This window comes from Arvicanthis niloticus, chromosome 12 (genome assembly GCF_011762505.2).
Source record: "Arvicanthis niloticus isolate mArvNil1 chromosome 12, mArvNil1.pat.X, whole genome shotgun sequence".
NCBI classification, from domain to species: domain Eukaryota; kingdom Metazoa; phylum Chordata; class Mammalia; order Rodentia; family Muridae; genus Arvicanthis; species Arvicanthis niloticus.
In genome coordinates this window covers 27,822,399-27,848,510 of record NC_047669.1, presented here as the reverse complement: position 1 = coordinate 27,848,510, position 26,112 = coordinate 27,822,399, and the positions used below count along the sequence as shown (strand labels likewise).

The 26,112-nt window shown below is 39.2% G+C and overlaps 1 protein-coding gene across 6 annotated transcripts in view; it reads right to left on the bottom strand.

Moving 5' to 3' along the window:
• Positions 1–26,112, bottom strand: part of Lsamp (limbic system associated membrane protein) — a 2,034,784-nt gene that overhangs the window by 606,760 nt on the left and 1,401,912 nt on the right. For 3 of the 6 annotated variants that reach the window (XM_034514988.2, XM_034514986.2, XM_076942923.1), the window contains exon 3: positions 5,322–5,400. In XM_034514988.2, coding sequence (XP_034370879.1) covers positions 5,322–5,400 — 79 coding nt within the window. Of the gene's footprint in view, positions 1–5,321; positions 5,997–26,112 lie in introns of those variants that run through there. The other 3 variants (XM_076942924.1, XM_034514989.2, XM_034514987.2) reach the window with 2 other exon arrangements.

The window sequence follows — 26,112 nt, the reverse complement described above, 5'->3', positions numbered from 1 at the left end:
AGCACTGGTAAAAATGCAAATTGTCAGACTACACTACAGGCCAACTAACATTCTGTAGGCAGAGCCTCCATGTAAGGTTCTTATCTGCTCAAGTCAGTGGTTCTCAACCTTCCTAACACTGTGACCTTTTCATACAGTTCCTTATTTTGCAGTGACCCCAACCATAAAATTATTTTTGTGGCTACTTCAAAAGTGTATTTTGCCTACTGTTATGAATCATAATGTAAATCTCTGCTTGTCCAAATGGCCTTAGGCAAACCTGTGAAAAGGTCTTTTGACCCTCAAAGGGGTTGTGTGATCCATAGATTGAGAACCACTGGCTCAAGTGCACAAGTTCAAGCAACAGGGTTCTTATATAATTGTTTCCTAAAGACAAGCCATCTGGCTGCTTATGGCTTAAACATGAGTGGGCCCTTATTCTTGTATAGCACTTTACAGTTCAACAAACTTCACTTCTTTACCTATTGTGGGCTTCTTAAAATAATCCTGTGCAGTAGCTAAAATAGATAGTTTCAGTATTTTCAAATATGAAACTGCAGCTCAAAATAATTCAAGGATTTGCACAAAGTCATAGCCTACAAGGAGAGATCCAAATTTAGAACCTAGATCTTTTGAGTCTTGGAACTCAGAGGCAATGCATATAGAGAATAGGGCCATCCATTGAAACCTCCACGCAATAGCTTGGGAGAAATGGTATCTCTTGGGCTCAGGTGATGGTAAGAAGAGGCCTAGCACATTCAGGCCACTTCCTATCAGGTGAGTCACAGCTGTTTGTACTTGAGGCTAGCAGTGACCAGAAAGTGTTCTAATCCTTTTTTGGCCTGAGTTTGCTGTTATGAAGGATCAGCTTTGGGAAACACAAATGCTAAAGCCTCAACAATTGACTTAGGGCATGAATCACCACAGTTGTCCAATTCATTTGAAGTCAAAATTACATAAATCAGAAAAATCGCCTCCCCTTTACATCATATGTACATTTATATACAAACTTACTTGCTCAACATTTACAGTAATGCAAAAATTCAGTCTGCCATTGACTCATGAGGTTTGTCTGGTTTGTTTCTTGGGCCATAAACAACAACAAACAGCATAATTAATAGGTACATAAACATTTTTTTAGTAAAATGCATATAAAATGCCATAATCCTAGATGATATACAGCATGGTGAACTCCATTCTTTACAACATATATTTAATGAAGGGTTTTATGGGCAATGGATGATTCTTAAAGTATTAGTGATAGCCAATAAATTTTGATTACCTTTAGTGACTTAGCTACAGAGAAAGGAAAGCTCATAATTGTCACAGACTCTCATTGTAGGCCCACAAAGTTTGTTTTCAAATAGTGAATTATAAGTAGTAAAAAAAAAAAAAAATCACATATGGTGCCAGGAGTTTGTTAGAGTGTTGACACTTTCTTAGTGTATGTAGGCATTCCAGATGCCTTATAGAAGAGGAGTCATGTTTTCTCTTGAAATCTGAGCAAGATTTATTATATTTTATTGTCAAATAATTCCACCTTTTTTGTTGCTTCTTTCCCCCCTTCGCAGTACAGAAACAAACAGGGAAGTTAAATACGTTTGGAAAAACAAAACTTTAGTAACCTTCACATTAACACTTAGTTTCTCTCCAAATTCCTCATACTTATTGGATATATTTTCATCTAAATGGGGAAAATATTACCATCCTTGAAATTCTGCAATATCCTGCAAACATCAAAGACAGATGGAATTATAAATATCCAGTCTGATATCTCAGTTTTAGATTAATTACAATCACATTGCTTGGTCGACGTGCCATTTTACCATATATATGCTCACATTATATCTCCATATGTTTATGCATATGAATATTTACAACGAAACTGGTGAGTAGGTACACAATAATAAACATGTTTTATGTAGCCACTGTAGTTGTTTGAGATCTAGTACCCTATCAATGTCTTTTCATATGTATCCTGGTGATACTGAGGAGATGGTCAGTGTGACCATTAAAATGATTTGCAAGTATGATATAGAGTACCACCTATTTCCAATTGTCTATGGTTTATAAAGAGAGGTAAATGTGTTTCAATCCATCAAGATCAAACAATGTGGATGCCTGTGTTCCAGTTAAAGGGTTAGTAAGATCAGGGCTTGAACTTCTAACAATTGACGAGTCTCCTTATTAAAGAGGTGAAGTAGGTGAACTCTGTTAAAAACAAACAAACAAACATAACAACAACAACAGCAAAACTTGAGTCTGCTCAATGAGTAAATCCCAGAGATATGTGCCACATGCTTTCCTTTGCATAACAGTCTAAAGGCATGTTCAGATTCATTCTACCTAGAAAGGAACTTCAGGTACTGCATTGCTACTGACCTCCAGGTCTGTGGATCACATTTTGGAATGGAAGTGGTGTTGTGGTCTTCATCAGATCCTTCTATGAGTTTTATAAAGACTTGAAGTCTCCTCTAAGAAACAGCCAGGTTAGGCATGGATGGGTCAAGGCTCTCTCTTTCAAGTTTGGTCATAATTACACAGTTTTCTTTTTTTAAAGGGATAAAAATTATAGAATATGAAAGCAAGGTGTCCACTTTCTTATTGCAATGTACAATTGGGCTAAAGGTTATATTAAATAAAAATAATGATCAATTCTGAATTCCTACAGAAACGCTTGTTTTACGGAAACAAGAAGGTAAACGTTTTGGAGACTTGTCAGCTAAGTTCCTATCATTGAAGCATCAGAACTACAAGCCTCCCTTGTCTCCTAATGCCATTTCCAACTATTCAGGGCCACACACTCACTAAGAGAGGATTTTTCTCTCCCTGCCATTTCACTTTCTCAGTGCCAAGCATCGACTGTGGCTGCCAATGAATCCAGTTCTCCTTCCTTTCCTCCCCTGGAAGCTCACACTCCCAGCAAAATGTCAGAAACAAAGTGGAAGCATGCCTTTCCCAGGCTAGACTTGCAAACAGAAAGTAACAGCACTATTCTTTACTAGGAAACTGACCCACAAAGCAGATTGGTTCGAGTTAAAGAGATTGAGAAGGTCAGCTAAGAAAACAAAGGTAACTTGCTCCATAGTTCCTTCTGATAGAGCGCCACCAGCCTCAAAAATAAAGCCTTGTCTCAGTCAAAGAAAATCAAAAGGAGGGCATGTTAGGTGAGGTCTGGAGAAGCAATGGACTTTCATAGGTGACTCATTTGCATTCTGTTTGTCTGTCTTTCCTCTCCCTGGGAATAACCGATGCTGGATTTGTTGCCTTTTCTCAGACTTCATCTCTACACTGTAATATCTGATAAAGTGTGATAATTAAAAAAAGAAAACAAAGCAAAATTCTAATTTCTTTGAGCAATCATCATGCAAACACATATCCATATCACATAGGAAATGAGAATGCCTCATCTAGATGTAGACATCTATGTATTCCCCACATGGAAGTGCCAGATCCATCTCTTCTGTTCATTAACATGTCTATGTTTCTCTGACTGTACCCTAGGATGCAGGTGGTGCTGACTTACAAAGGCATCACGAACTTTTCAAAAATGTAAATCAAAAAGTTTTATACATTCAGAGTAGAAACATTTCTCACCTTTAATCTTGTAATCTGGGAAAACAAGTCACTCTAGAGCAAGCATAAACATAAAGCTTTGCTGTTCATAAAGGGTTAAGGATGTTAGGGACTACCAATGTCAGCAGCTGAGACGGCATGCTTGTGTGTTTGCAAAAATATTTTCTGCATTATGTCCAAATCCCTTTGCAAACAGATAAATTACTCTATAAATCGTATTATGCCGTGCGGATAAATCACACATGCAGGTTTACAAAGCTGGAGAGTTACAAGGGGAAGTCAGCTCTGGATAGGAGGGTATTTGGGATTCATAATCACTCAAAGCTCAGGAAATGAAGAAAGAAGTACTCACACACTACCATGTGCTCACTCTTTTGCCGTCTGGAACAACACATGTACATGTACATACAACACACACACACACAGACACACACAAAACTCGCCATATCCCACCACACATGATTTCATCTCTAACAAGGCCAGAGATCCCAGAGCAGGACATTCTGTGACAGCCAACCAAATTTATTTCTGAGAAAAGAAAAGAAAACTTTGCTGCTGTAGGCAGCTCTGCCAGAGAACTGCTCCCCGATGCCCCGGGGTTTATGCACTATCAGCTCTCGCACACAGATTAGAGGTTGATTTTCTATGGCATACTGTTTTTTATTGCCACAGCCGCAATATTACCTAGATAGACAGACCAACACTGGGTCATTATATTTGGAAGAAATGGGATTTTAAGAGATCTCCGAGGAAAATACTTTCTTCTTTCTTCTTCTTTTACTATTATTATCTGCCAGAGAGTCAAGTAAAGCTGGGGCTGGAGAAGGTAGAAGGGAGATACAGGAAAGAAGGTTGAGCTTTAAGGAAATGTAGGAATGATTAGGTATCATCCAAGTCTCTCTACCTTAGAAGGGTCAAACTCTCAAGGACTTGGGATGCTTTTCCAAATTTCCATCCCAAATTATATTGCAGAGCTTGGCAGAGCTGCATAGGCATAAGACTTTGAACTCAATAATCAATTTGTAGTATCTAATGTAATGTCAGGTTAATGCCGTCTCCACCTCTGTTTAAGTTTTCTATTCTTAAAGGCCTGCCATTAGGCTGGATCCTTTTCTTCCATTCTCTTCATTCTTCTGTTGATTTCTCTCCACATTCTAAAAAAGCCTCGGTAATCATCCAAAGTTGTAAGATTGATTTATTGCCTACGATGTCAATTCAGAGATCTTTACAGAAAGTCTTCTACCAGAACTACTGCTAGAGCAGACTGAGCCTTGCTGAGCAAGACACACACACACACACACACACACACACACACACACACACACGAACAAGGAGAATGCAGCCTTGTGTACCACGTTTTAAAAGCCATAACTCAACAACTCTTGTGTCTGAATCGAGGAATCGCAACAAAACTCTAAGTGCCAAGCATGAGCAATTACCACAGCATGAATACAACCCAATGCCACTAATGCCATAGATAAAGTTCGGCTTTCTTGACTGGAGAAAACAACGTTCAAAGAACCGAACAACGTTCCAAAAGCACCCTTGGCTCTTGACAGAGACCAGGCTCCCTTGAATTTTGTTCCCGGCTAAATCTTCAAGTCAATAGAACGGACACACACACACACACACACACACACGCCCACAACCCACAAGCCCACAAATACAGGGCAGCTGGAGTTCAATGTTACACACACACACACACACACACACACACACACACACACACACACTCACCACGCAGAAAAGTTGCTCGCAAGCCCTACCTGAGGATGGCCGTGTCCCCCTGCCTCACGGTGATGTTGTCCGTGCCTCGGTTAAAATCCACGCTGCGAACGGGCAGTCCTGTGGGAAGAAGGCAGAGCAGTCTCAGTAGGACCAGCGGCAACTGTTTCCGATCGGGCTGAACTCTCCCGACCATGGTGGCCTCGGCGAGTTTGTCCGCGGTGGACTCGCGTGTGCGCGCTGCTGGCCACGGAGAGGGGCTCTAGCGCGCGGGGCTCGCAGCCACTGCCAAGGCTGCTCGGGCGGGTCCAGCGCGCACTCCCTTCCACTTTGCCTCGCTCTTTCCCTCGCTCAGTCTCTTTCCCCTCTGAGATTTAACAAAGCCCTCATCAAATCCAAGCAGGAGTGGGAGAGAAAGTGGAGGAACAAATTTTCCGAAGGACTAGTGCAAATATAAAATGCTTTAATGATGAGGAGGCGACTGTCAATGGCAGGGGTGCTTCCTTAGACTCTCTGTAGCTGGCTGCTTCTCTGCCAGCGTCTGGGCTGAGCTCCTTCCCTCTGTAACCCACTTTCCCAGGCAGCAGGAGAGCCTGCCAGGGAGAGTAAAGAAACAGCCTCTCGCAGCAGCAGCGGCAGCAGCAGCAGCAACCCAGGAGCTCTCTCCCCCTCCTCTTTTCTGTTTCTCCCTCCAGTCCCTGTTCTCTCTACTCAGCACCTCCCCCCCTACCCTGCTGGTTTTCAACAGCCCCGCCACGTCATCCCCCCCTCCTCCCACCCCTCAGCGTGGCCCCTTGCTTTGCACAACTGCCCCCTTCACCAGCAGCCAGCCTCAAGTAAAGCCTGATGCGCCTTTGGGTTGTCAGGACAACAGCTCCATCTGAGGCCTGGCTGATTTCCTTAAGAAGAGGGGTTGGGGCTCAGAGGTACTGTTAAGGCAGGGAAGAGGAGATGGCCTTAAGCTGTAAAAGGACAAGAGAAAGGGTCCTGGAAAGAAGAGGGAAGGCATGACAAGAAAGAAATGCAAACCTTAACAAACGGAGCTACATACACATGGATAGGAAGGTATACTGCAGAATGGACCAGAAAGATGAGAAAGGATGAAGAAACTGGCCAGGCTGAGTTTCAAACTGAAAGCCAAGGTTGATTTCAGAGTCCTGGCAAATGGCTTTCCAAACTCCCACGGTATTGGTATTCAACCTTTCTCCAATCCCGAAGTATTTAAAAGGTTTATTTTATCTCCCCTCTTCATCACCCCCCCCCCCCAACTTGAAAACCGCTCATGAAAGATGGATTGGAGACAATGCTGGTATTGAGTGGTCCAGGGTGTGAATGCTTGTCTTGTCTTTCCCAAGTGCCAGCCTCAGCAGCTGATCCTTGATCCCCAAATCAACCTCACTCTTCAGGAAACCCACAGGCAGACACCTGAGTGATGGGATTTGGGATTATCATTCACACAGTACATTGCAGCTAGCTCACCAGTTTCTCATGCCACTTGCTTCTCAGAAATGTTCCTATACAAGGAAGATCTGAAAGTCTGTCATTTACAAGGGGATCTAAGTCTATAGCCAGATGCCAAACAGGTGTAAGGAATTAGCATTTGTCATTTCTACACAGCTACCCAACCAGTTGGTGTGGTCCATAAGGGGTGAACACTATAGTCACTTAAGTGACAGTTTCCATGCTAAAGAGCTCCCTCACTCCTGAGGCTGCGGATGGGGTAATCTGAAGGCTTCATTTCTATCCTGAATATCTGAATATCCTCTCCCTCTCCCTCTCCCTCTCCCTCTCCCTCTCCCTCTCCCTCTCCCTCTCCCTCTCCCTCTCCCTCTCCCTCTCCCTCTCCCTCTCCCTCTCCCTCTCCCTCTCCCTCTCCCTCTCCCTCTCCCTCTCCCTCTCCCTCTCCCTCTCCCTCTCCCTCTCCCTCCCCCTCCCCCTCCCCCTCCCCCTCCCCCTCCCCCTCTCCCTCTCCCTCCCCTTCCCCTCCCCTCCCCCTCCCCTCCCCCACCCCCTCTCCCTCTCCCTCCCCCTCCCCTCCCCTTCCCCTCTCCCTCTCCCTCCCCCTCCCCTCCCCTTCCCCTCCCCCTCCCCCTCCCTCCCCTCTCCAGATCTCTTCCCCTCCCCCTCCCCCTCCCCCTCCCCCTCCCCCTCCCCCTCCCCCTCCCCCTCCCCCCCTCCCCCTCCCTCCCCTCTCCAGATCTCTTCCCCTCCTCCTCTTCCCCTTTCCCTGTCTCCCTCTCCCTCTCCCTGTCTCCCCCTCTCTCAACTTTCACAGAGTACAAAAAGCAATGTTATAAAGTCTACAAAAACAAATTATAGTCAGCTTTATACGGTTGACATTACAAGATTCACTTCTCCAATCAAGAGGCAGCAAATACTTCCAGGTTCCAGGTTGTATGCAAAGGAGGTGAGCAGAGGAGCAGATATGTAGAGTTTCCAGGTTTGAGCAAGCAAACCACCCTCAGACCCCAGGAATCATTCTTGGTTTTCCTTTGGCTTCTTGGCACCAGCAGAGCTTTGGAATTTGAAGTGTTTCCTCTGTGATAGCAAGGACATTTGACAATGGCAACTGTGTTTTGTATCTTAGTTATGGTAATAAATCTTGGTGGCCAAATGCAACATGGTGAGAAAAGAGTTTGCTAGCTCACACTTCTACAACACAGTCTGCTATCAAGGAAGCCAGGGCAGGAACTCAAGGCAGGAATCTGGAGGCAGGAATAAAAGCTCTTCATGGCTTGATCAACTGTTTTCTTAAACAACCCAGGACTGTCTTGCCCAGGTGTTTCTGCTACCAGTCATCTGGAATTTCTCAGCCCCAATAATTAAAACAGAAAATGCCCCACAGACTTGCCTACAGGACACTTTTATGGACCCATTTGCTCAGTTAAGAATTTCTCTTGCCCTGAATAGCTAAGACTGTGTGAAGTTGAGGAAGTCAACCGAGACAAATTGTTAGCTACAGACATTTGCAACCAAAAATCATAGTAAGAGGAATAAGCTGTGAAACCCCAGCAGACCTCAGCATTAAGGAGTCATTGACAGCTGGTATTTGCCTTGTCCCCCAGAATATCTAAAGAATTTTTTTTTGGCAGTATTTAATCAGTCTAGAGATAGATGACTTCCTACAGAATATGTGAGAAAATAAAGACGTTTTGTCTTTGAAGAAAATACTTTAAAGTGTTGGAATCTGAATTGTCCCAATTCAAGGTTTATAATGTCAATTACTTTTATTTTCACTGTGAGTTCCTTTCACATGAAATCAAGATGTCCTCTGTCAGTGGTCATGAGCAGACTTAGGAGGCAGGAATGAGCCATGGCTGGCTCAGACAAGGCTGTTGAAATTTTGAGCTCAATTTATCAGTGAGGAAATGGCTAGATAAAGTGGTTAGTTGAATCATAAGTTCTGTAACTGTCAATCTGAATAGAACAAATGAGTTTAGCATGCTAAAGGGGATGGCAACAAGTTTGGAACGGGAAGAGCATTTTATCTTCCCATACATTGCCAACAGGCTTGACCATCCCTGCCAAGGGTCTTGTTGCTTTTAGAAATGGATGATTTGCTTACACAGTGACTTGGATATGGGACATGTTATCTTGTTGTAAGGTGTTCTGCTAATATCAGAAGGACAAATAAAGAGATGGTGGACAGATACCTTACACAAATCCATTAACTATGCTAGAAAAGTGGGATTGTCCACTGGGGACAGAGTGTATCTCTAGATGCCATGACAAGAAGGACTAGACTTCTCAAGAATAAATGCAATGCCTCAGTGGACAGGATTTTGTGTGGAGAAAAGATTAGAGTTTTTGTTTATTTATTTATATGTTTTTCAGGACAAAGAGAAGGATGATACGATAGTAGTAGGTTTTTTTTGTGTGTGAAAGATAACAACGCATGACTGTTAACTAATTTCTATACCAACAAATTCTTGCTACTAGCATGAGTGACCTCTTAGGAGGTATTTAGAGCAAATGTGATGTTCGAAACCCAATGCACAAAATAATTCACAGAAGTAGGAATAGGAATATAGTCTAATCAATCACATTTTGGATTTGCCACACTAAGGAAAAGATATGTTACACTAGTCAATATTATAATCACAATCAAAATAGAAAGAGTTAAACTAATTAAGAAGACATAAATCACAAGTACATATTTGCATAGAAAAAATCCAAAAAGCAATTAAGAAGTATATTTTTTAATCTTTACTAAGCTTAGTCTGGTTCTTGGGGAAACTTTGGTTTAACTTAATTGACTTGCTGTGAGCATATACGGCAAAACACAATCTTTAAACAAAGATCACAGTTTAGAGGCTCTCTAATGTAGAATGATCAGCAAGCCCATATAATTCAAGAAAAAATCTCAGCCATGAAGCTTATTAGGTAAGTCAATAATTCAATGTAATTTACATTCAGATAAAACTTCAGGAGCTTCTTTCTCCCAACACTTTGTCTCACAGAAGAGTTTATGATTGTTAAATATAAGAATGAAAAAATGGCTGACTTTCCTATATGACCCATAGTGTAAACAACAGCATTTACAGAGTACTGAATCCATCAGCTTCCCCTAGCACAGTGTAGTCTCTCAGACCATCCCCTCAGGTCCTCATTGAGTCCTGGTTTTTTCTTTTATAATCCCCTACTTTCTGATACATCAATAGAGAATCAAACTGAACCCAGTATCTCACCCTCATGGCCATTCCCCTCCAAACTACCTTACTATTAACTTCTCCACGACTTTCCTTCCTTAGAAATGTCAGGAGTGAACACATAGATGGCTTTCTGAAAGGTATACAGGGTATTTTTCCAGAATCACTCTATACATGCTTGTGAGCAGCTTGGCAAAAATGAACATACTTGGGTTATTTGTGAGGCGAGCATGGCTGTTAGCCACGTGAAACAGCCATCATCACCCAAGTAAGATGATCTTAACTACTACTTTAAAATAACATACTGCCTTTCCAAAAGAGGCTTTAGGAGGTTCTGGCACTCTCCAGAGACAAATGCTGCAAGAAAAACAAAAACTGGCTCACATCTGAGAACCCTAAGAAGCATGAAGCATTTATTCCTCTGTTTAGCTTTGTAAGGTAACAGACTCACATGAAATCCAAATGCAGCCCGAATTGTACAACTAATTATTTGGCTACATTACTTGCATTTTATGCTAAACCTGTCTATAACATTATTAATGAACCATCTGAAACTTCCACAGTTGTAAGGTCTTAATCATAATAATATTATGTCTGCTCTCTACTTTCATAAGTAGAATTAGCATTTCCATATGAGCTAGAAATGCAAAATTGTTAGAACTTCTCCTCGGGATCCCTGCTATCCTCTCCTCACTGACTTCATTATAAGCTAGCAGTGTTCAGGTACTTTGGCTTATGCTCATGAGTGTCGCATTATCTTGTGACTTGTCAGTGGAATTTGGTCCCTTAAATTTAACTTTATTCATATGTGCCTTCCTGTCTCAAAAAGCTATTCAGCCTCAAGTCAGTTACTGTCCAGTTTTTCCTCATAGTCCTCCAGTGATGTAAAACCCCTGACTCAAATTCTGCACCTCGAGAATCAGTGTAAGGTTTGCTTTTAGTGCATGCCATGGTTCATTGTTATCAAATCAGTCCTTGGCCTCTAACAATGTGGGTTTTGCTCACTTGTTCTATTTTTACAGGCATCAGTGCTTGGATGTGTCCCAGTTTCACAAGGTCTTGGAAACTGTTCAGCTCCTTGTATCTCCACATTTCACTGCTGCTCTTGGCTACTCAGAAGCACGCCTGCACTCACTCTTAACTGGCACACTGGTGCCCCAGTACGGTTAAAAAATCCTTTTATTTCAAAGAATTGTACACACTGGCCTTGGACTCCCCTTTATTCCCAGGTTTTAAGCTCTGCCACCATGGGCACCCTTCCACAAGGAGGAAGTACATCTTCCAAGTAATACAGGGTGTGAATTGCTTTTGCTCTATTGGCAAACCTTTCATATAATGGGAAGGACATTGGGGCATCTGTGAAGATGGAAGCAACATCACCTCCAGAAGAACAGCGTTTTAGTACAGAACCTCTGGAAATTCCATCCTCCATCTGAGGCTGCTGTAGTGGACTGAGTTCCAACACTCAGAAAATAGGTCAAGGAGGAATGAGGAAGAGTCAAAGTAGAGTACTCTAAGAGGAAGTATATGCTTATGTATGACTCATTCACTCACTCAATATATGTTCATTGATATGGTAGTGACTTAGAGAAACCAAGGCTCTGATCTCATAGCATCTGCATTCTAGACCCCAAAATAGATATCAAACAAATAAATACATTAATACATTTGTGGGTTTTTTTTCAAAGTGAAACCTATTGGGAAAAAGTATGAGGGGGCAGAGGATAAATGTGCTACAGATATGGTAAGAGAAATATACAAAAGCAACGCTGGTTTGAAGGGAAATCCTAAAACATGAGAGAGTATACAGGAGAATGTCAACAAGATCTCTTCATGTTTGAAAAAAAATTGAATGGTAGAGGCACTAAAATAATAATATATACATAATATACCTTCAGGAGAGAGCACAAAAAAACCCCTACAGAGCAGTTTATATGTATGTTGCAATGTAGAGTAGGAAAGAAATGAAAGAAATTAAAAATTAAGGAGCTATCCTAATGAGACCATTCCAAGATTAGAAAGTTACATTTTATTCTAGTGACATAAATGGGTAAAGGTTTGCAATAAATGATTTCAATAATTTGATTGACATTTTACAAAGAGTGTTAAGAATACAATATGGATAATGAATTGTCTCAAAAGTACAATGTAAATGAAGAATCAAACAGAAGTATGTCTTAGTTCCTCAGTGGAGACTAGCATAGACTATGGTATGGCACTGAGATGAAGAGAAGATGAAATTGCCTGGACTGGCTCAGGATGGACTCCCTCCCCAAGAGTCTATATTTTGCCATAAGTCATCTCTGTTTTTCTCAGGTGAGCCTCTCTCCTCACTCTACTGGTTTAACTCTGGTGCACACCTGTGAAAAGTTCCCACTCATCATAGAGAGAGCTGAAGGAAAGCCAAGTAAACTGCCATTAATATCAGTGGTACAGAAAAAAAAGAGTTCCAGTTATTGCTTGCCAAGTGTAAATGCTGCATGCCCTTGATTATGGTTCTTATATGTTAATGGATATCAGTATAGTGAAAAAGATGTTGTTAAAATTTTGTTAAAGAATAATGAACGCATAACATGATGGATGGATGTCATACAAAAGCTAAATTTTACTAAATATTTTTGGCATATCTATATTTTCCAGGGGATAGCTAACCTGTTCAATTTGAATGGAACGCCTAGCTAAATATCTTGAGGCTATAAGTCATGTAAATAACACTAATATGTTTTCTCCAGAGCTTACTGACGATATTGAGCTCCAGGGCAAGACTAGTGCTAGGTCATTATATTATTCGAAGTGTCCCAGAAGTGTGATGCTTCAAAGTAGCTTCCTTTCCTCTCTGGCTTATTATTTACATTCTTGGCCCTCTCCAGTTTCAGTAATGAATGTAGACGCATTGCTTAGATGAAAGGAAAGGACCTCACAAGACTGATCTCATCAGTCGGTTGCTATATATGAGAACATTCATAAATATTATTAATAACTATGTGAAAGGAACCACAAAGCAGTTCCTAGGCTGAAGTCTGAGACTTCACTGACAATCTGCCCCAGTGTGCTTCTCACAGAGGAATGACACTGAAAGCCCTTCCTTGAAAGAGACAAACATGATTTAGAGTGGAGTTTTAGAGTAGGCCATTCAAACCTGCTCTCCAACAGCGAAGGACCAAAACTAGCCTGTACGTACATCCAACCATCTCCTTGGTTCTGAGCAGGACTGAAATATGGAATGTAGATGACTTATCTGAGAACTCACAGTCCATACATTACATCCAGGGGAGTCGAGAATGAGAGGCCAGTGAGCAGGGACTGCCTTATGAAAGAGCAGAATCAAAATGTGACTTTTTTTTTTTTTTTTGATAATGGTATTTTAAGTAGCCCTAGAATCCATGCAAGAGGAAAGGAGAAGGCAGCAATGCCCTTTGCAAAGGGTAGCCATGTGAACCAGCCTGTAATGAAGGATGGAAACCCAAGATCTGACTCAAGCTTGGGGTTCCGTCTAATGAAACGTTCTGAACTTGTTGAAGAAAGAGTCCCATTTCATCCTGCAGTTAGACTCTGGAAAAGCTAGGAGACCTGAGTCATCCGAGTGGTTGAAAGTTCAGTGAGGGAGCCAGTCAGAAGCCTGAGCTGAAGGTGTTGAAGTCATAATGGCAAAGATAAACATTATCAACCATGGACACAGTTTTCTTCCAAAAAAACACAAAAATTGTAAGAAAAGGACTTTGCTCAAACTTTCATCCACGGAGAAGACAAGTTGTAGAAAAGTGTGTAGAGGGAAAGATGGGAAAAAGTTAAAGTAGAAAATCACTATTTTAAAACGAGGGTCATTGAAGTGACTGAGAGACATGGTAATGAGTTTGACCTTCATTCTGCAGGCAGAAGGGACTCCTTAAAAAAAACTGAGCAAGAGAATGACATAATCAGATCTGTGGTTTAGGAAGATAACTAACTGGCCCGGGAGTGGGACATATATTGGGACAAGTTAAAGTTGGGAAATTTCTGTGGTAAAGTCTCTGAAAGAGCAAAAGCAGGACTTGACAAAAGCAGGCTACAGCACAATGACAATGGAAAAAAGGAAGCAGAAGCCTGCAGAAGAATGTCACCTAAAACAGACAGGAACTGTCAATTGGGTATGGGAGTAGACAACTTAGAAAAGGCAAAGGGTTTCTCTGCCTTCTATCTACTTTCTGCTTTTAGTTTTGGCTAATAAAAATGGGAAATTTGAATTTTAAAAAAAGCTAAATTTGGGAGAAATTTGGAAATTCTACTTTTAGATCTCTGAGCTTGCTCCTAAACTGGTCTCCAAATAGCCTGTACTCCCAGATGGGTATGCTTGTGAAATTGTCATAGAAATACGATATGCTTCACAGAGGGACTGTCTTTGAGATTCACTGAACTAAGCCCAGAAAGTCTGATTCTTTTCCCATAGTTTTTGTTTTCTTCTCTCTATCCTGTGTTTGTGTAACTTCAACATGTTTATATAGCATGTGAGCGACATAATTGCTTGCTGATAATGAATCTCATTCTGACTTTTTACAAATGCATGTTCCGATAGCAATTAACTGATTTCACTTTCAAGAAGAAAAATAATCTGAACTTGTCTCCCTCTGCTGGTAATACGCTGAGGTATCATGGTGCTTATTTAACTAGAATTATAGAAAGAAAAAGAAATACCAGATAATAATGTCCTTTTTTTACAATTATAGCGCTTTGCAGTTCACAATGCACAGAGATACATATAATTTCTCCTGTTGTCTTTACTGCAGCTCTGTGAGATAAACAGTGTGAGCATCATCACCACACTTGTCAGGAAATCACTCTGAGACTCCAAGCCAGTAAGCTCACATATGAAATCAGAGGAAAATCAGGAGGCGTATGTAATTGGAAACAAAGTTACAGTGTTAAAGCTATTGATGATCTGGAGGAATCTTTCTGTTTACTCCGTCACAGTTTTATAGCAGAAACGTAGAACCAAGATGCCTACTTACTGCCTCACCATTTTATAGCTGAGATGGAGTATTGATATAGCTCTTCAGGAACAGTGAGACTAGCATTCATAGAACTCGACACCTAGACAGCATTCTTTATACTATACCATGCTTCCTGTCTAATAATTCCAGGATATTAACATTTTGCTCACCTGTCCTGTAGCACTGCCTGGAACAATCTGAATCCTCTCACCATTAGTAATCAAGAGAACATCCTGTAAACATGCTCACAGGAGGTAATTCTGGCACTGGGGTTCCCTTTTTGCAGGTGTGTCAAGTTAACAGCTGAACCTGACTATGAAAAACTTCTAAGTAAGTAAGCAAACAAAGGAAGGATGAAAACATGGGCAAAGAGGTTGGCAGGTCAAGGATAAAAAGCAAGACTTAGTCACTATGTACATACGGAAGAGATCTCTCCAGCTTGGGACTCTGACACTTCAGGAAAAAGTGCAAGTTTCAGTGATGTTGAGGTATCAGATAACATGTGAAGCAGAATACTTGGCATGGAATCCCTCACCACATCTCTGCCTGGCACTGCTTTCTTTATTTTCTCTACACATCATCTACAGGCAGTCTGTAACAATTAGTAATCAGGAAAATGTCAGGAGAATGTGCACAGGCAAATGTGGTGGAGGGAATTCCTCGACTGAGGCTCTTCTCAGATGTGTCAAGCTATGGCTCAGCACCATACTCTCTCAGATCGTCCCATTCATAATGAATGTGCCCATTCTTTCATGGATGGAAATAGAAACCAACCGATAAAAATAAATTATACTTGTGTGGGGGTGATTTACATTTCTAACTGCTGTAGGATAGTGGATATTATACAAAAAGAGTTAAATTCAATGCATTTCTAATTTCGAAAGGACATTTTTAAATGTAAGTAAGATTTACTTACTTACATGTTTAATGGTAAGATTTACCATAGTAAATCTTTTTTTTTTTTTTCTGATACAAAATAAAGCTCTTTGGTCAAAAATTGCAAACATACTTTAATATCCAAATTTTAAGTATGAAATTGGTTTGCATAATCTTAATCTCTTAATCCACAATATCTATTTACATAAGGAAGGGGGGTCATTAAATACTTAGAATATTAAATCAACACAGAATATATTTAAAATTTGTCTCAAAGATTTATTTTCAGTTTTGAAATCATATGTATAGTCTCTATATAGGTGTGTGGGTGCCCATGAAACCAGTAGAGATCTCCTGAACCTGGAATTGTTGTGAGCTGCCTGGTATGGGTGCTGGGAACTGAACTCTGGTCTTTGGCAAGAGCAATAGACACTCTAAATGCTGAGAGCTATCTCAGCTCCTGAAAGGTTTTATACATGAGTCTTATATGAGTGTCAATTATCAGTACATGTGTCTTATATGAGTGTCAATCATCAATTAAGAATAGAGAAATAATGATTTCCAAATATATTACACGCATGTATAAACAAATACAGACATTGGGGAAAATGAAAACATACATATTCTTTCCAAGACATAATGGAAAACATTTGCCATACCCATATTCAAACCCAATTGTCACCATTTTCTCAGAGCTTTTATTTTATAAGTAGTAATATTCTTCTGCGGCATTCTCTTTTCCTATGTCAAGACAGCATGGCAGAGTATTATTGATCTTGGGGTGGAATCAGGCTGAGGAGTGACTATAGAAGCCATTTGGGATGGTTGAAAGCAATACGGTGAACTGATATTTGCAGTTTAGGAGAGTTCAGATGAAGAGCTTCGATCAGGAAATATCTGGCTTAGATGTGAGGACTAGAAAACTTGGAGAGGTGGAAAGTGTGTGAAAGAATGAACCAGAGAGAAAACCCTGGTGTAGCAGTGCTAGAGGACCAGAGCAATGTGAGTCAACATGTGGCAGTGAAGGAGCGGAATGTAGGCATCTCAGGGAGGCAGTGTGAGAGCCGTTATTTCTGGAGGCAGAATATTCCTGTTCCTCAACTGCTTGGAGAGATTTGAATACTTATATCTGCTCTTATGTTAGCATACACAGATTATAAGTGAGTAAATTCTGTTACTTCAAGCACCTTGCTATTAAGCTATGACACTCAGACAATTTACAACATGGTTATACTTTTACAAATTAGAGTTACATAAGTTTTGGGTTGTGATGTCATTAATAATAACACTTGGCTATTTCGTCAAATAATAAGAATGTATTGCTCGTCCACTCTGTAAGCGATGCTCTAAAAGGCCTGCAGGAATTACCCACTGTGGTCACCATGATCAGATTTACTTGTAACAAAAACATTTTAACCTTTTTCTGGAAGAAGACCAACATCTAGTTTTATGGATGATTTGAATATGATATAAAATTGCTTTAAATATTGAGAAAATCAAACGTCAAAAAATTCAAATGAGTAGACAGGTCATTTCCACCTAGTACATGGTAGTAAAAATGTAAGGCACTAAAGTCAGAAAGTAGCAGAAAAGGTCCTTATATTTTCTGAGAAATAGAAGAGTCTTGAGGCATAAGCCAGGGATAGAGGGGCACAGACAGTGCAAGGTGCTATTAACTACATAAAAGTCTGCCCAGTGCTGCCTTTACATAAGGACAACTACCCAGTTCTCTATTCAGAGGGAAGGTTTTCTGAAAGATACAGCATCATTGCTACATATTCATAAAAAAAATCCTTTCAGAAAGAAGGAATGGAGTATTGAAGGATGTAAATATTGACAGGTGCACAAGAGTGTTGGAGAAATATTCAACAATATTGCCACAGGAATAAATGCTACAGTTGGACAAGACATCATAGAACAAAGAAGTAGGGTAGAAAAGAAAATGTCCTGATCAAAGATGAGGGCTCAGGCTGGTGATTGATAGGAAACTCATTTAGATAAACAGTGTAGAGATGGATTAAGAGCCATAAGAAAAAGAGCAAGAAAATCTGAATTTAAGGTCTTAATAAAAATGAAGTCTTCATTTTCTTAGACAAGGTTGCTAGTGATGTTGGTTCAATAGCTGTACAAAATGAAAGGATTAGGTCAGAAATGTTCTCAGTAACTCAAACAAGAGCAACTGAAGCACCATTTCATACCAGCAAAGTGGAGAAAGATCACTGCAAGATCACAATTATAAAGGGAGAGACAAAATTATTAAATAGATAGATAGCATGGTTAACTGGAAGGTGTCTATGGAGTGTTTCCAAGAATCCTTCTACCCTTCACTTCAAACTGTGTCTGTGTTGGTCTGTCTACATGTCTGCCTGTCTCCCTGTCTACCTATCTGTCTGGGTCTTGGTGTCTGTTTGTATCTGTCTGTCTGCATGTTGGTTTGTGTCTCTCTGTGTGAGTCTCTCTGTGTGCTTGTCTCTTTGTCTGCATGTCTGTCTATCTGCCAGTCTGTCTGTTTCTGTGTATCTGTGTCTATCTGCCTGTCTGTGCTGTCTGTGTGTGTGTTTGTGTAGTCTGTGTGTGTATGTGTGTCTGTATCAGTGCTGTTTCTGTGTCTGTGTGCATGTCTGTCCGATGGTCTGCCTGTGTCAGTGTGCATGTGTGTGTGTGTGTGTGTGTGTGTTTGTCTGTCTATCCCTGTCTGTGTTTCTGTCTCTGTACATGTTTGTATGTCTGTGTCTTTGCATTTGTGTGTCTCTCTGTTCATCTGTTTGTGTCTGTGTGTATGTCTGTGTCTTTGTCACTCTCTGTGTATATGTGTGTGTCTGTGTTTGTGTCTGTGTGTCTGAAGAAATTAAAAGAAGGAGTGAGGATGCTATGAACTGTACTTTAAGCAAGACTTGACCTGATACACCAAGAAAACAAGGAAGAAGGAAGTGAGCAGTGTCTGGACTGTAGCAGGGCCTCCCCTCTTTAGCGAAAAGTGCTTTCACATTCATTTGTCTTCACTTGACACTTTATAGCACCCCAGAGAGCTCTTTGGAAGAAAGATGTTATAAATGTCAGTATTAAGATAATAAACATAAAAACAATAATAGGTACTCAAGACCTTTAAATAGAAGGAAGATGCTGCCTGTATTTGTCACTTAAGTGGTTTGGATCAATACCAAAGTATGATCAGAACCTTGAATAAGAAAGGCCTAGGGCACCCCCTGTGTGTCCAATGAGGTGAAAAACAGCCCGAAGGCAACAGTCTTTGCTATAGCAACTGTACCTGCCCTGCCTATTTCAGTCTCTATAGGCTCAAACACATGCTTACTACACAAACAGAGGGACTTCCTAGTCTAGTGTGTTTGAACACAAGATTTTGCTTTACTAGGACTGTCACTACCAAATAGCAGATCACAGTGTTTTAGACATGTTGATATTTTTTTCTGGTAGCCAATGCAAATAAAATTTATTCCTTAAAATGGCCTTCCTTTCCTTTGTAATATAATCAATGAAATTTGCAAATACAATATGGCTTATTGATATTAGCTAAGCCACATACAAATGAAAATGAAAAAAATTACCTCTGATAACTACCATGAGTTTATCATTTTAAGGGATTTTTAAAAAATAAAATATATATGTGATTGTGTGTGTGTGTGTGTACTTGTGCACATTTGTTTGTGACCATATATAGGTCATATATGGTCACAAACAAATATATATATATAAATATATAAAAATAATATATATATAAATAAATATATAAATAAATATATATATATTATAAATATATATATATTTATATATATATATTTAAAAATATATATATAAATATATATAAATAATATATATATAAATAAATATATAAATAAATATATATATTATAAATATAAATAAATATATATAAATATATATATATATATAAATATATAAAAAAAAATATATATATATATATATAAAAACATATATATATATAGGGTAGGGTGTGTTTGTGTGTGTGTGTGTGTGTGTGTGTGTGTGTGTAAGTACAAGCATGTCTTTATATCTGCAGAGTCTTGAAGAAGGCAGAGGGTCATCTCAGCTGGATTTTGGCATTTGCAGTATGCACAGCTTGTAAGGGTGCAAGGATTCAAACTCTAGTCCTCATGATTTTATGACAAGCAATCTAAGTCACCAAGCTATCTTTCCAACACAGAGCAATTGAACCACCTGAGATTCAAAATCAAAAAGTTTGGGCTCTAATCTTAGAGAGAAATTTGTGGGAAGAAGGACATGTCTGGAGCAAACTTTAGTGTCAACACACAGTTTCAGCACTCATTTTCAGGTTTGACAAATGAGAATACTACAGCTATCCACATATGATCAGAAGATTCACTGTACCCCGACTGTATTTGCAGATGCTCAATCCTCTGTGTATCCTGGAACTTGATGCTATATGCTAGGCTGATTCTTTATCATCCTTCCTTCTTTAAGCAGAGCCAGATGGATAGAGTATTATAATGCTCGATCTGTCACTGTCTCACTCTCTGCAGTGCCTATTCTTATCTGATACTTAGAGGGAAAAGTGCCCTTAATTTTTATGGAGAAATGTCAAATTTATATCCAAAAGATCTCTGGGTGTCCAAACAGCAAAGAAATTTGGAGTAAAGGCATATTCAACACACAACTATTTTTTTCTATGGAATGTAAATTTAAAATGTTTCCTTCATATGAAGGAAAAAAAATCATAGAGGTTAGACAATTTCTCATCAACTATTCTTGTATCTTCTATATCAGGAGTTTTAACTCAAAGAAGTTATAATTGGTCCTCTTGATCTTTCTCATTGCCTAGAACTAAAGCCATCACAGAATTCAGACATTTTATTTTATAACTAGAGTATTTGAAAGGCCATGACTTTAAAGGTCTCACTCAGGGTCATATAAGAGAAGGTAATTGAGACAAGATGAGAAAGTATTTCTTTTCATCTCAATACAGTACTTTGATTGAACTATGCTGACAATCAGGCAAATAATATGTGACTCTCCCCTTCTCCCTCCCACCTCCATTCTTCTTCCACCCTCCACCAGGATAGAATGATTGGAACCTTCTTTACTTCCTCTCAATTCTCTGCCAATTTTTCTTGCTGCATCAAATACTAGATTAACACTCTACCCTGCCTCTGTCCTCCAGTTCATACAAATGGTCCTTGCTTTGGCCTCATGGAGAGTAGGACTTGAATCCTATTGGAAACATAATAGTCTAACACATCAGAGTTCTCTACAGATATGGTGGGTAACTTCATTAAACATTATGAAATATTTTAGAATCCTTAGGAATAAGAGATAGGGCCTATCTCCTTTGAAGACATGGGGCCAGCAAAGTGCCTGCCAGAGACTCTATACATTCAATGGAAGGTTTTCTATTTTTTTGTTTGTTTGTTTGTTCGTTTGTCTGTCTGTTTGTTTGTTTGTTTTAATAGTAGTTCAAGACTCAGGGAGAAGTTTAGAAAAGATTCTTCTTTTTTAAAGTTATTGGTTTCACTATGGAGTATACTTCTAGTAGAGATATCATATTTTACTTTACTGAATTGCCACAAAATGTTTAGACAGGCAGGAGTCTCATAAATTCAGTGAGGTTCTGGGGATCTGGTAAGTGTTGTCTTCGAAATCAGCTCTAGTAACTACAGTGTCATTGTCAGTTTCATCCTCTCAACCTGACATTCCCTACTGAAATCCTCTACCTCCTTGTGTGAAAATCCCATTCTGTGTTACTGCTATCCTGTTAAGGTCATCATCAAACACAGCCTGGAACTTCAGAACTCAGTTTAGACAGGTGATGTTTCAGTTAATGATCTGTTCAGTAGCCTGAAGATTTGCTACTGGGGAATTTTTGTCTCATCACATATATTCCTACAGGACTAAAATATAGTATTTAGAAAAATCAACAATTTCAGAATGTGGGAATGAGACCTCTACTGATGTAGGGCCAGCCATCTGGTTTAACTGTTTCTCCAGTGACCGACAGTAGAGAACCAGTTACACTAAGCTGTATGTTCAGTCCTCTCTAAGCAGAGATAAGTGGCCTTGAGTAGTGGGCATGTAAAGGTTAGCACACGGTTGGCTCTGTTTCAGCACATGCTGCCCTGTCTACATTATCTGCTCAGGTTTCCTCTTGTTTTCTCCACCTTCTTTAAACTTCTAACTCATAATTTATCTAGTTTCCATTACTAAACTTTCCCTTGTTTACAGCCTGCCAATTAAAAAATAAATAAACATCCAATTCTTTTTCTATTCTCTCTGCAATGCTATAACACACATTGAACAATCAAATGAAGAACTATACAGTTTTAAAGTCACTGACATGTATATTTAAAATATTTTCTGTTTTCCTTTGTTGTTCTTAAATTTCTACTTAATCTTGCTTTGCTTATTGGTAGAAGTACTTGAAGGTGAAAACTTTAAATTAACCCTATATACTGTTTATTGATTTTTATAGCTTTTATTTATTCTTTGAAAGATTCATACATGCAATTAGTAAGATCTTATCCATACTCAGATCCATATTCATCTCTCCTATCTTACTTATGTCAGTCAAACACATGCCCTCCTACCTTCCTGTCCATCAACCTCCCATTTTTGTAATCCACTGTTTGCACTTTGTGCTGCCTGCTGGGATGTTGAGTGGCCTTGATCTTGTGCAGGCCTTGCACAAGTATCCATCCATGGCTGCTGGAAACTCCTGAGTTAAATGAACATATGAATTTCCAGTCCTACCACTCTTCTCTAAGCTCCAGCTCTTATTTTCTTTGATGTCCCCTGCTGTAGTATTCTCTGAGCCTTGGGTGGGGTGGGACTTGATACAGCTTTCACATTTAGGGGGGAGAACAGTTTCCCATTCTCAACCTTTTGATCCTTTATGAATCACTGTATTTGCTGATGGTCACAAAGAGAGGTTTCTTTGCAAAAAAAAAGGCCGCAAGAAGCACTGATCAACAAGTATAGCCATAAATAGGAAGTAGTTAGATAATATATCCATCTAGCAGAACTGTAAGAGTCAACCACCTTACCAATATCCAGGGCCATCTTGTTTTCAGCCTTAGATTTGGACCATGTTTATAACTGGCATTATAAACATGGTCCAAGTCTAAGAATTTTATCCTGTACCACATACCTCAAAGTCAATCATAAAGTAGTTACTTGCCTCTATAATCTTCATGCTGCTATTGTGGCAGTAGGCATGTCTTGATTGACAGGTCATTATTGTAGTGGTCAGGATTCCTTGCTGAGTAAAACTATTGGTAACTTTTCTCTCATAATAGCCTACAAAGCACCTATTCTCCCTATGAAGGCATCAGAAGGTTTGCCAGTCAGGTCTACCTTGAATCTCTACACTCTACAACTGAACTATGCTGTGTAGACAGCAATAGAATCTTACCATTTAATTATGGTGGCCATGACCTCTGGATCTTTTTGACCAGTAACTCATAAAAGGTAGCCCAAGCCTGGCACATAGATATTCATTTAATATTCCATAAATCCTAGTGTATGTACCGTCTACCAGTGCAAGGTGTACATATTCAAACTTCCTTGAATTATATATTTCAAGATTTATTTTTGTTTTTATTTACGTGTAAGTGTGTCTGTGTGTTTGTGTATGCCCTATGCTTGCAGGTGCCTTTAGAAGTCAGAAGAGTTGTTATTGGATAGGTTGGAATTGGCAGCAGTTATGAGCAGCCAAATGAGTGTTCTGGAAACTGAACCCTGTTCCTCTGGAAGAGTAGAAGGTGCCTTAAATTATTGAGCCATCTCTCTAAAACTTATTTAATCATTTAAAAATTAGAAGTATTGTCATATGATAAACATACACACACACACACACACAATTACAGATAGAATCAGAGAAAGAGAGAGGGGGAGGGGAAGGAGAGGGAGGAATGGAGACAGAGAGAGAGAGAGAGAGAGAGAGAGAGAGAGAGAGAGAGAGAGAGAGAGAGAGAGAGATGTTTTGGAGTAACAACGCTATTTACTTTTGACAAAGGAATCAAAGAAGTCAGGGTGAGGCTAAGTGCTCAAGAAAATAATGACGAAATCAAAGTCCTTGCCCTCAAGAACATCACACTGTAGTGGATAAAACACAAGTACCAATTGCATTCTGTTTATGTGTGACCTTAAAGTGAATTTCATTTTTTTGTTTTGTACAAAGTTATTGGTTCCTGAGGATTCAAGAATTTCTTCTCTGCATTTTGATATATTTAAGTGAGACAAAGAGTAGAATATTAAGCAGGAATCCTAAATGTGGGAACATAAGGTAATCTTTGTAGTCCTTCATTAAAACTGGCACAGACTTTGAAGACTTGAGACTTCAATGAGAAGGGGGAGATTTGGAGAGTTTCTAAAGCAAAACCCCCAAAACTGATTAAAGCAGTCAGAAAAATTAGCAGATGCTCATCAGTTAGGAGCCAACAGAAATTGTTACTGGATCAAATTAGAATCTGCCCAAAGGCTTTGGGAAAAACAGTCTTAAAAGTTAATAATTTCAAACCAGGAGTGTCAACTAGAGTTTCGTTTTCTTAACACTGTCTTCACCAGCTCCAGACATCTCAGGCCTTTCCCAGCCCCCCTGAAAAGTTCAGCCTGGCTTTGTCTCTAACTCCATCTCAGCAAAGGCAGGCTATGATTAATGGTCCTTACTGAAACTCTTCCACTACTTACACCCAATAGCTCAGTAATAAGCTCTAGCCTTTCATAGCATCCTCCTGTGTCACTGTCATGTCTTTCCAGCATGCACTGATAGCTAATACCAAAGCCTTGTACCTCAGGGGCAAAACCTAAGTAACCAAATAGTGACTACGTGCTCTAAGCCCTTTGCAAGGCTTATCACACACATGACTATTTCTGTGGTAACATTCAGGTAATTTATTTTTTAGATATGTATATAAAGCTAGTAGGTGCAAGATAATTACATGCTAAGAATACACAGAGTAATCAGGAATATTTCTACTCTGGTAATTTAGTTGAATGAACAATATGCCCGAGCCAAAATATTTCTATGTTAGAAGAGTTTATTATTTTGACTCAATAGAGGTGATTTCTAGATTACACAATATTAGTATTAGTAAAACCTATTAATGTATATACATTAAATATGTAGATTTCACAGCCTGCCAGTCATACTTTAGCTAATCTTTGTTGTTTTTATGAATAATGGTCCTTTGGTTTGGATTAAATAAAAAATAATAATAAATTTAAACATTTACTGGAAGACAAGAAAGGCATGAAAATGCGACTGGGGAAAGGTTTTAAAGATGTCAATCTGTGCACATATATACAGAGAAGAAAATAATTACAGGTCAATAATTTGAAATATTTTTTTGAGACTGTAATATAATTACATCATTTTCCTTTTTCCTTTTCTCTCTCCAAGTCTTCCCCAGGGAAGAGGACAACAGTTGGTTACCCAATAACAAATGGTCATATCTGAAATCACATGCATATGAGTAAAATTATACATAGTGAACAGGTTATATTTATGTTTATATATGTGCATATAATTTATACTTTGTGATTAATGAATACTAAAACAGAAGTGTTTTAAAAACTAAGAAAAGAGGGCTATAAATGTTTTAACATTGCTTTGCTAAAATTGTACTTTAAGCTTGCTAACATGCTAGAAGGCTAGTAAATGGCATATTCTAGAAAGACACATCATTTTTCTAAATCAACAAGGTTTGCTCTCAATTTTCTTATTTCGGTGACATGCTAGGTTTAGAGTCAGGCTCAGGCTCAGGCTCAGTCCCATCTATAGAAAAATTCTAGAATAATGATCAAAAGCCTCTTTTTATTATTTCTGCCAAATTCCAACCCATTTTTTTCTTCTAAACTTTTACACACACACACACACACACACACACACACACACACACACACACACAAGCATGCACGCACACACCACACTCTCTAAGAAGACTTTTCAGAGTGGAACTTTAAAAAATGACCTTAAATAAAGCAAGTAAATAAGTAGTAGAGTGGCAGAGACGACTGAGAGCAGAATATATAACTACTTATAAAAAGACCTAAAGGTACATGAGTGTTAGTTTTATTTTCTCATTCTTTGTTAAAGATGTTTTCGTTTACATTTTGGGTCTCACCATAAATTTCTTGAGATAGCTAACTATAAAAAAGAAAGCTTTTATCCAAATGTCTATTCATAATTGTCAGTGAGAATCCTTTGGTTTAAATCAACAAAAATGGCTGGTACAGAAACTTACGTATATATGTAAGTATTCTGTGTATTTAAATTTTAATTTTGTTGATATTATAAAATAACATTTTACTTAGCTTTCAGAAACCTATCACTACAGCAACCTTATACAAGT